General features: G+C 58.8%; 1 protein-coding gene across 1 annotated transcript in view; it reads right to left on the bottom strand.

Moving 5' to 3' along the window:
* The window catches only part of metap2a (methionyl aminopeptidase 2a), a 28,562-nt gene extending 22,433 nt beyond the window's left edge, over window positions 1-6,129 (bottom strand). The window contains exons 1-3 of the mRNA XM_087999722.1: window positions 5,960-6,129; window positions 859-966; window positions 697-762 (exon numbers count right to left, since the gene is read on the bottom strand). Coding sequence (XP_087855848.1) covers window positions 697-762; window positions 859-966; window positions 5,960-6,107 — 322 coding nt within the window. The 5' untranslated portion in view covers window positions 6,108-6,129. The remainder of the gene's footprint in view (window positions 1-696; window positions 763-858; window positions 967-5,959) is intronic.
* Between the last annotated feature and the right edge of the window lie 4,640 nt (window positions 6,130-10,769).

Raw genomic sequence — 10,769 nt, 5'->3', positions numbered from 1 at the left:
ATCTAAATGAGGTCAATAAGTGAAAGGATCTAGGAGTACACATACACAAATCCCCTATAATAAGGACAAAGGTCAATAAGGTCAGTTAGTAAAAGCAAACCTTGCACAATGGTTTAATTTGAGAGGAAAGGAATTACAAAGTGAGGTTACTCATATTTTGATCAGCATTTGGATGAATGCACAGTTATGGATTAAAAAAAAAGGAGGCTGAGGAAAGTATGAAAGAAAATTTACAAAGATGACAACAGAAATGTAAGATTTCTTTTTCCCAGCAGGAAAGGATGAAAAGGCTGGGGTTTGCTTTTGAAAACAAAGGATTGTGAAGAGTTTTGCTCAGTGTAGACACCGTTTCCACTTGTGGAGAACTAAACTAAGCACCAACCATAAGATGTGACGAAGAAAACAAACAAGGTGATCAGAAAAAAAAATCTATACCTCAAATGCAATGAGACTGTGGAATAATCCACAGCCACAGGGAGTAGCTGAGACAAATAGTACAGATCTATTTAAGGAGCTCACAAGGAGAAAGGAATAGGAGGTTATATTAATAGAATTTGATGAGGAAAGACCATTGGAGACTTAAGTAGAGAATAAATACCAGCAGGGATTGTTTGGACAGAATGGCCCACTTCTGTGCTGAGTAGTTCCTGAACTGCTGCAACACTTTGTTCAACAAAGTATTCAAAACCCACTCACGTCCTTTCTTCTTTTTCTTTTTCTTCTTCTTTTTGCCTGTGGAGTTTTCACCTTCACCATCTCCTTCTGTTGGTGACACAGATTTTAAAGTAACAAGTGTCTTTAACTTTAACGTAACTAACGCATGCAACACAAGCTCCTTTACTTCAGCGTCTGACTTGCCTTCTTCCCCATCTTCATCTTTTTCCTTGTCCTCAAGGACTTGCTTTTCCAGCTGTTTTGTGACATCATCAGTTCCTGCAGATTCCTTTTCACATTCATTCTGCACTCCTTTAGAGAACAAGTTTTAAATGTTACAGACTACAGCAGCTGGAAGGACGGTAGACATCTGATGCCTGCTACCAACACCAATCACAAGCACATTCCACTTATTGCTGCACATTGATACATCTCAGCCAGTGAGCAAAAGGTCATATATAACTGCTCACCATATGAAATGAATACAAAGGAAATCAAGTTATAATTCACTTTTCCCTATTCACAGTAAAAATGGACAAGACTTCAAGGTGCCATTGTTTAAATGGGGGGGTGGGGGGGGAGTGGGTGGAGGGGGGGAGGGGAGTGGGGGAAGGGGGAGGGGAGTGGGGAAAGGGGGAGGGGAGTGGGGAAAGGGGGAGGGGAGTGGGGAAAGGGGGAGGGGAGTGGGGAAAGGGGGAGGGGAGTGGGGAAAGGGGGAGGGGAGTGGGGAAAGGGGGAGGGGAGTGGGGAAAGGGGGAGGGGAGTGGGGAAAGGGGGAGGGGAGTGGGGAAAGGGGGAGGGGAGTGGGGAAAGGGGGAGGGGAGTGGGGAAAGGGGGAGGGGAGTGGGGAAAGGGGGAGGGGAGTGGGGAAAGGGGGAGGGGAGTGGGGAAAGGGGGAGGGGAGTGGGGAAAGGGGGAGGGGAGTGGGGAAAGGGGGAGGGGAGTGGGGAAAGGGGGAGGGGAGTGGGGAAAGGGGGAGGGGAGTGGGGAAAGGGGGAGGGGAGTGGGGAAAGGGGGAGGGGAGTGGGGAAAGGGGGAGGGGAGTGGGGAGAGGGGGAGGGGAGTGGGGGGGGGGGGAGTGGGGGAGTGGGAGTGGGGGGAGTGGGAGTGGGGGGAGTGGGAGGGGGGGGGAGTGGGAGGGGGGGGGAGTGGGAGGGGGGGGGAGGGGGGGGGAGTGGGAGGGGGGGGGAGTGGGAGGGGGGGGGAGTGGGAGGGGGGGGGAGTGGGAGGGGGGGGGAGGGGGAGGGGGGGGGAGGAGTGGGAGGGGGGGGGAGTGGGAGGGGGGGGGAGTGGGAGGGGGGGAGTGGGAGGGGGGGGAGTGGGAGGGGGGGGGGGAGTGGGGGGAGTGGGAGTGGGGGGAGTGGGAGTGGGGGGAGTGGGAGTGGGGGGAGTGGGAGTGGGGGGAGTGGGAGTGGGGGGAGTGGGAGTGGGGGGGGAGTGGGAGTGGGGGGGGAGTGGGAGGGGGGGGGGGAGTGGGAGGGGGGGGGAGTGGGAGGGGGGGGGAGTGGGAGGGGGGGGGGAGTGGGAGGGGGGGGGAGGAGTGGGAGGGGGGGGGAGGAGTGGGAGGGGGGGGGAGGAGTGGGAGGGGGGGGGGAGTGGGAGGGGGGGGGGAGTGGGAGGGGGGGGGAGTGGGAGGGGGGGGGGGGAGTGGGAGGGGGGGGGGGAGTGGGAGGGGGGGGGGAGTGGGAGGGGGGGGGGGAGTGGGGGGAGTGGGAGTGGGGGGAGTGGGAGTGGGGGGAGTGGGAGTGGGGGGAGTGGGAGTGGGGGGAGTGGGAGGGGGGGGAGGAGTGGGAGGGGGGGGGAGGAGTGGGAGGGGGGGGGAGGAGTGGGAGGGGGGGGGGGGAGTGGGAGGGGGGGGGAGGAGTGGAGGGGGGGGGAGGAGTGGGAGGGGGGGGAGGAGTGGGAGGGGGGGGGGAGTGGGAGGGGGGGGGGAGTGGGAGGGGGGGGGGGAGTGGGAGGGGGGGGGGAGTGGGAGGGGGGGGGGAGTGGGAGGGGGGGGGGGAGTGGGGGGAGTGGGAGTGGGGGGAGTGGGAGTGGGGGGAGTGGGAGTGGGGGGAGGAGTGGGAGGGGGGGGGAGGAGTGGAGGGGGGGGGAGGAGTGGGAGGGGGGGGAGGAGGTGGGGGGAGTGGGGGGGGGGGAGTGGGAGGGGGGGGGGAGTGGGAGGGGGGGGGAGTGGGAGGGGGGGGGGGTGGGAGGGGGGGGGGAGTGGGAGGGGGGGGGGAGTGGGAGGGGGGGGGGGAGTGGAGGGGGGGGGGGTGGGAGGGGGGGGGGAGTGGGAGGGGGGGGAGTGGGGGGGGGGGGGAGTGGGAGGGGGGGGGGAGTGGGAGGGGGGGGGGAGTGGGAGGGGGGGGGGAGTGGGAGGGGGGGGGGAGTGGGAGGGGGGGGGGAGTGGGAGGGGGGGGGGGAGTGGGAGGGGGGGGGGGAGTGGGAGGGGGGGGGGGGAGTGGGAGGGGGGGGGGGGAGTGGGAGGGGGGGGGGGAGTGTGGGAGGGGGGGGGGGAGTGGGGGGGGGGGGGGGAGTGGGGGGGGGGGGGGAGTGGGGGGGGGGGGGAGTGGGAGGGGGGGGGGGGAGTGGGAGGGGGGGGGGGAGTGGGAGGGGGGGAGTGGGAGTGGGAGGGGGGGAGTGGGAGGGGGGGGGAGAGGGAGTGGGAGGGGGGGGGGGAGTGGGAGTGGGGGGGGAGTGGGAGTGGGGGGGGGAGTGGGAGTGGGAGGGGGGGGAGTGGGAGTGGGAGGGGGGGAGTGGGAGTGGGAGGGGGGGGAGTGGGAGTGGGAGGGGGGGAGTGGGAGTGGGAGGGGGGGGGGAGGGGGGGGGGGGGTGGGGGGTGGGGGGGTGGGGGGTGGGGGGGGGGTGGGGGGGGGGGGGGGGGGGGTGGGGGGGTGGGGGGTGGGGGGTGGGGGGTGGGGGGTGGGGGGGGGGGGGTGGGGGGTGGGGGGGGGTGGGGGGTGGGGGGGGGGGGTGGGGGGGGGTGGGTGGGGGGGGGGGGGAGGGGGGGGGTGGGGGGTGGGTGGGGGGGGGGTGGGGGGTGGGGGGGGTGGGGTGGGGGGGGGGGTGGGGGGGGGGGTGGGGGGTGGGGGGGGGGTGGGGGGGGGGGTGGGGGGTGGGGGGGGGGGTGGGGGGGGGGGGGGTGGGGGTGGGGGGGGTGGGTGGGGGTGGGGGGGGGGGGGGGGGGGGGGGGTGGGGGAGTGGGGGGGGGTGGGGGGGGGGGGTGGGGGGGGGGGAGTGGGGGGGGGGGAGTGGGGGGGGGGAGTGGGGGGGGGGGGAGTGTGGGGGGGAGTGTGGGGGGGGAGTGTGGGGGGGGAGTGGGGGGGGGGGAGTGTGGGGGGGGGGGGAGGTGGGGGGGGGGGGGGGAGAGTGGGGGGGGGGGAGAGTGGGGGGGGGGGAGAGTGGGGGGGGGGGGAGTGGGGGGGGGGGGGGAGAGTGGGGGGGGGGGAGTGGGGGGGGGAGAGTGGGGGGGGGGGGAGAGTGGGGGGGGGGGGGGAGAGTGGGGGGGGGGGAGAGTGGGGGGGGGGGGGGAGAGTGGGGGGGGGGGGAGAGTGGGGGGGGGGGGAGAGTGGGGGGGGGGGGAGAGTGGGGGGGGGGAGAGTGGGGGGGGGAGTGGGGGGGGGGGAGAGTGGGGGCGGGAGAGTGTGGGGGGGGGGGAGGAGTGTGGGGGGGGGAGAGTGTGGGGGGGGGAGAGTGTGGGGGGGGGGAGAGTGTGGGGGGGGGGGGAGAGTGGGGGGGGGGAGAGTGGGGGGGGGAGAGTGGGGGGGGGAGAGTGGGGAGGGGGGAGAGTGGGGAGGGGGGGAGAGTGGGGAGGGGGGGAGAGTGGGGAGGGGGGAGAGTGGGGGGGGGGGGGGGAAGAGTGGGGGGGGGGGAGAGTGGGGGGGGGGGGAAGAGTGGGGGGGGGGGGAAGAGTGGGGGGGGGGGGGAAGAGTGGGGGGGGGGGGAAGAGTGGGGGGGGGGAAGAGTGGGGGGGGGGAAGAGTGGGGGGGGGGAAGAGTGGGGGGGGGGAGAGTGGGGGGGGGGGGGAGAGTGGGGGGGGGAGAGTGGGGGGGGGGAGAGTGGGGGGGGAGAGTGGGGGGGGGAGAGTGGGGGGGGGGAGAGTGGGGGGGGGGAGAGTGGTAGGGTGGGGGGGAGAGTGGTAGGGTGGGGGGGGGGAGTGGTAGGGTGGGGGGGGGAGGGTGGGGGGGGGAGGGTGGGGGGGAGGGGAGGGTGGGGGGGGGGAGGGTGGGGGGGAGGGGAGGGTGGGGGGGGGAGGGTGGGGGGGAGGGGAGGGTGGGGGGGAGGGGAGGGTGGGGGGGAGGGGAGGGTGGGGGGGGAGGGGAGGGGGGGGAGGGTGGGGGGGGAGGGGAGGGTGGGGGGGAGGGGAGGGTGGGGGGAGGGGAGGGTGGGGGGAGGGGTGGGGGGAGGGGAGGGTGGGGGGGAGGGGTGGGGGGGAGGGGAGGGTGGGGGGGAGGGGAGGGTGGGGGGGGGGAGAGTGGGGGGGTGGGGGGGGGGAGGGGGAGAGTGGGGGGTGGGGGGGAGGGGAGAGTGGGGGTGGGGGGGAGGGGGAGTGGGGGGGTGGGGGGGGGGGGGAGAGTGGGGGGGTGGGGGGGGGGTGGGGGGAGTGGGGGGGTGGGGGGGGGGAGAGGAGTGGGGGGGGGGGTGGGGGGGGGGGGAGGGTGGGGGGGGAGGGGAGGGTGGGGGGGGGAGGGGAGGTTGGGGGAGGGGAGGGTGGGGAGGGGGGGGTGGGGGGGGGTGGGTGGGAGGGGAGATTGGGGGGGTGGGTGGGAGGGGAGAGTGGGGGGTGGGGGGAGGGGGAGAGTGGGGGGTGGGGGGGAGGGGAGAGTGGGGGGGGGGGGGGAGGGGAGAGTGGGGTGTGGGGGGAGGGGAGAGTGGGTGGGGGGGGAGGGGGGAGAGTGGGGGGGTGGGGGGGAGGGAGAGTGGGGGGGGTGGGGGGGAGGGGAGAGTGGGGGGGTGGGGGGGGGAGGGGAGAGTGGGGGGGGTGGGGGGGGGAGGGGAGATTGGGGGGGTGGGGGGGGGGAGAGTGGGGGGGTGGGGCGGGGAGAGTGGGGGGGTGGGGGGGGAGGGGAGAGTGGGGGGGTGGGGGGGAGGGGAGGGTGGGGGGGGAGGGAGGGGAGGGAGGGGGGGGAGGGGGAGGGAGGGAGGGGGTTGAGGGGGGTGTGGGGGGTGGGAGGGGAGGAGGGACAGTGTGTGTGAGGGAGACTGTGTTGCGGGCGGGGTCTGGTCCCGGGATGTTTCTGGGGGCTCCGCGTGAGGGAGACTCCGGGTGGTTCTGGGAATTCACGCTGGGCCCAGGCTCTCCCCCGCGTCCGCCTCTCCTTACCGCTCTTGCCCTTCTTCTTCTTCTTCTTTTTCTTCTTGGTGCTCTCCTCGGTCACCTCATCGTGGGGGACACCGTTGAGTAAGTGCGGGCTGTCGGCCGCTCCCTCACCCCCGCCTCCGGCCTCCAGCAGCACTGCCTGCTCCGCCATCTTGGCTCGAGCACCGAGTGCGCATGCGCGGTGCCAGGCCGTAGGGATGGCTACGTCAGACGTCAGTCTCTGCTGCACCAATCGTCTGTGAATTACGGTAAAGGGGTGGCACCGTAAACCTGCTGTAGAGGGTCCAGTACTGCACAGTTGGCAGCATCCAAGACTATAGTTACACTGTCCACATGTTCAAAGGCTGAGTGTTTCCAGCATTTTTGTATTAGGAAATGTCAGAATGACCAAAAAATTGGTGGCAAGATCAGAATTTGACCAAAGTCTTCATCATATAGCTGGGAGTTTGAAGGCATCCAGATTCAGGGTCTGTACTGGAGAGTAAGACCAACAATGGGACTAAATATAGGGATGACAGGCTACCTCAGTCCCATACAATGGACCTCACTTGTCTTGAACAACCATTTGCAAAACACAATCATCTGGAGTAGCTCCAGCTTCAGGGAATTAAACATGCGTTCCATTCCAGCCTCAGGTCACTGTCTCCCTGGAGGTTGCATGCTCTCCCCCACCCCCGACTGTGTCTGGGTGCTCTGGTTTCTCATACAATCCAAACGTGCAGGTTAGGAATTTCGAATTGTCCACTGAATTTGCCATTAAACCTGTAGTCTGATCACTCATTGAAAGATTGAGTCAGATTCTGGACCAGTGGTGCTGGAAGAGCACAGCAATTCAGGCAGCATCCGAGGACAGGCAAAATCGACGTTTCGGGCAAAAGCCCTTCATCAGGAATGATGAAGGGCTTTTGCCCAAAACGTCGATTTTGCCTGTCCTCGAATGCTGCCTGAATTGCTGTGCTCTTCCAGCACCACTGATCCAGAATCTGGTTTCCAGCATCTGCAGTCATTGTTTTTACCTAGATTGGGTCAGATACATAGTAAACTTTTCATCCAATGCCTACCCAAGCTCAAAGGTTCTGTCTGCTTGTACTTTGTTTCTTCTTTCACTGCTTTTTCTTACTTTAGCCTACTCACCTTCTGTGGCTTCAGCATGTCTGATGCAAGATTTCTTCCTGCTGCCGGTGGCAGAGGGAGTTGAGTTTGTCCTCCCAATGGTGATGGTGAAGGAGGGAAGTGAGAGTGTGTTCCTGGCAGTGACAGAGGGAAACAAATTTGGGCATAATGCCTGGTAACTTCAGCAGTGGCTGCATTACCGAGATTGGCCCAATGTGGACTCGTGGTGGTGACATCATTGGTAGTGTTACAACATGGGGTAAACCCCTCTGCTAATTTAAAACCCACAACACAGAAAAGATTTATCCCATGCAGTAATCTGTGAAAATCTGAAAGGCCAAGCACTATATAAAGTAAAAAATTAACAACTTTATTTCTTAAAGTATAACAGAGAATAATTAACTAACAACTATCTACAAGTCCTACCTCTAACCTATCTTTTACCTTCCCCTTCTACAATACTAGCCCGATAAAACTCGCAATTAAGGTTTACAAAACATAACTTCTTCTCAAAAAACCAGGCAGCTTTCAGTTTTCTCTGTATTCTTGTTTTCTTCTTCTTGGGATTCTGCTTCACAGGTTACTAATTGATAGAGGTACCTTTAAGAGAGCTATTTTTCAGACAGTCTGTCCATGCTGGTAGCTTGGCAGTTCTCCTCTCAAATGTTCAATTTTCCCCAGTCTTATACCCCCCAACCAAAGCATCGGATTGTGTCATTGGCTTTTAAGATTGTCAATTTCCTAAATTTAAACTGGATTGGAGTTTGGTATTTTTCAAAGTATAATTTAAACTGAGTGGCCTAATTCAAATCTGTTTGTTGATTCCAGGCAACTAGTTACCCTAGCTACCCCAGTAGCTAGAGCACATGTTACATTGTGTCTTATTGAGAACCCTTGGTGCTGTCACTGCTATCTTTTAACTCTCTTAAAGGTACAGTACACCCACATCTTTGTAACAGCAGAGGCAAAATGGCACCAAAGAATGGTGACTCCAGCTGGCCAACTGCTTCCTGCTGGTGTTTGTCTCTGCTTCGGGATGGAAGAGCCCATGGTTAAGCACTTAAGAAGGACTGTAATGTTGAATTTTTAACTTATTTCTTTATTTTTCTACTTCATATGTAGGAATTTGTATCTAAAATGGCGCCAGGATATTGTATTTTTACACTTTTCACTGTACTCCTGTGCCTTGAATACATAAAATCTAATTCCAGTTCTATCAGTCTTATGACAGGAGACATAGAGAGAAAGAATGGAAAATAATAGAATCAGACAGAGCTATGGTGTCTATCTAAAATATCTAATAAATCTCTCCAACCTGAAAAACTAGGTAAAACTAATATCCAGTGACTACACTTTTAAGTGTATTTAAAATGTATGGAAAAGAAATGTTTTTAATCTGCTCTGCCTCACTCTACTGCTTTAAAGCCTGGCTACTTCAACCTTTGTAATTTATTATGTTAAGGTGCTATATAAATGTACATTGTCATTCCAGCCATATGCAGAATCTATTATATGTTCCAACTATATAACCCGACTGAGTGTAGAGGTTGTGCTCATGTAAACCAATACTGTAGGATTCTTTTATAAACTTACTCCACTAAAGGTTGCAACTTTATAAAGCTACTGTTACATTGGCAGTGGACATATACAATTACTGGGTTATATGCTGTACCCATATAAGAGATGTAATGTTGGCAGTACTAATATAGAACTATACATTATAAATTGTGTCAATATATTGTTCATGAATGCAAGCTGTTTCAGGCAAAGTTATGCTGTTTGCATAGTTGCAATTGTTTTGATGTAAAATTATAAAATGTCATCATGATGGGGTATTGTTTACTGCCTTGAATATCGCAGCTACCCTTATAGTTCTTGCAGTTTAACAAATGGTGTGATACACAAAGTGAGAGATAATGATTTAATTTGATTGATTTATTGTCATGTGTATCTAGTTACAAAATACAGTGAAAAGTGTTGTACAGTGTCGCCTCTGTCCGGCGCCATCATAAAACACAGAAAAATAAACAAAACTATAGAATATGCAGGCTGAAAAATGAAGAAATGAAGAAAGTGTCCAATTTTACAGTCCTTCTTGTTAAATGCCCCATCATGGGCCATGAGCCTGGCAGTCAGGCATCAGTCCCCTTTGCCACACAGCTGCTGCTGGAATGACAGCAGCTACTCCTCTGCACCATTTTGCCTCCACCAACATAACTGATGCCATCTTGGTTAAACACTTGATTGCAAAACCAGAATAAAAGAATGAGCAGGAATGAAGTAAACAAAGCAAAAAGGAATGATAAATATCCAGATATTAAAGTCTTATTTAAGTCTGTCTTTATGCAGGCCCCTGGGCTAAGCCACAGCCTGGAGTCTCGGGAGGAGCTGAGTGCTTGCTGCTGCTGACGTCTCCAATTCTGTAACTATCAGTGCTGCAACCGGTTCCCAGAACATGCTCAAGCAGGGCCCACTCACGGCCTCTGATTGCTGGATCCTGTGCCGGATCCCAGAATACGCTCAGGCAGGGCCCGCTTGCCACCTCTGATTGCTAGGTCCCCTGCTGGATCCCAGGACATGCTCAAGGAGGGCCCATACGCTGCCTCTGATTGCCAGATCCTGGAATATGCGTGGGCAGGACCTGTCACCAATGCCTCACTGAAGCACAAGACTTTCAACAAAAGAGAAAAAAAAAAGCAAAAGCAAACAGGGAGAAAAGCACACAGAGGCAAACGAGCTCGGGAGTTTGAATGAAGTGCTGCTACTCTGCTGTCAAATGAATTACTACTTGGTTTGAATACCTGTTTTATAGATTAGATTAGATTCCCTCCAGATTAGATTCCCTACAGTATGAAACAGGGCATTCAGCATAACAAGTCCACACCTGAAGAGCAACCCACCCATATCCATCCCCCCCTCTATTTATCCCTGACTAATGCACCTAACATTATGGGCAATTTAGAATGGCCAATTCACCTGACCTGCACATCTTTGGATTGTGGGAGGAAACTGGAGCACCCTGAGGAAACCCTCACAGACACGGGGAGAATGTGCAAACTCCACACAGGTAGTCGCCCGATGTGTCAGAATATTCTTGGTTAGAAGAGGAAAATCTGGACGAGAGGTTCCATTTGTTCCAAAAAAAACCAAGATTGATTCAAAGACTCCAGACTTGACAAGGGAATGGCAAAAAGATAATTCATGTCACTAACAGGATCTTGTGACAGATGTATGGAATGAAAGGTGACGTTAGTTTCTAAACACTCACCCCTGAGACCTTCAGTGCAGTGCCCAATCTAATTGACAGATCATAAAACTCAGCAATCACTTGCCAATGAGTATCGTTGTCCACTGAGGAAAGTCCGTACCATTGGCCCTAGGGTTCTGTGAGCCAAATCCTCGACCTTTCCTCGCCTTTCCCCATGTGGGGTGAGCAGAGTGGATCTTGAAATGGGCAGCTCAGTCGTGAGAGAGCTGCCAAATGTCTATTTCATTTCTGTTCCAAGAATGAAAGGACTGAGTCAATCTCCACAACCTAGGTGCAGGTCCAAAGCTAGGCACTGCCAGATCTCACACATCATCTCACGTCAATTACTGTAGAGTTTGTGTAACCAGCAGGGGTTAGAATCTTTGCATGGGTGAATTTGAAGACTTGTTTTCATTCGCGTTTTGTCTGGTTCCTCCCCTCTGACCCTCACCA

Source organism: Chiloscyllium plagiosum, unplaced genomic scaffold, assembly GCF_037043375.1.
Source record: "Chiloscyllium plagiosum isolate Xiang-an unplaced genomic scaffold, Cpla_swu_hap1 HiC_scaffold_23, whole genome shotgun sequence".
Classification (NCBI taxonomy): Eukaryota; Metazoa; Chordata; class Chondrichthyes; order Orectolobiformes; family Hemiscylliidae; genus Chiloscyllium; species Chiloscyllium plagiosum.
Note: the sequence above shows the minus strand (reverse complement) of the source record. Positions and strands in the feature narration are given on the sequence as shown.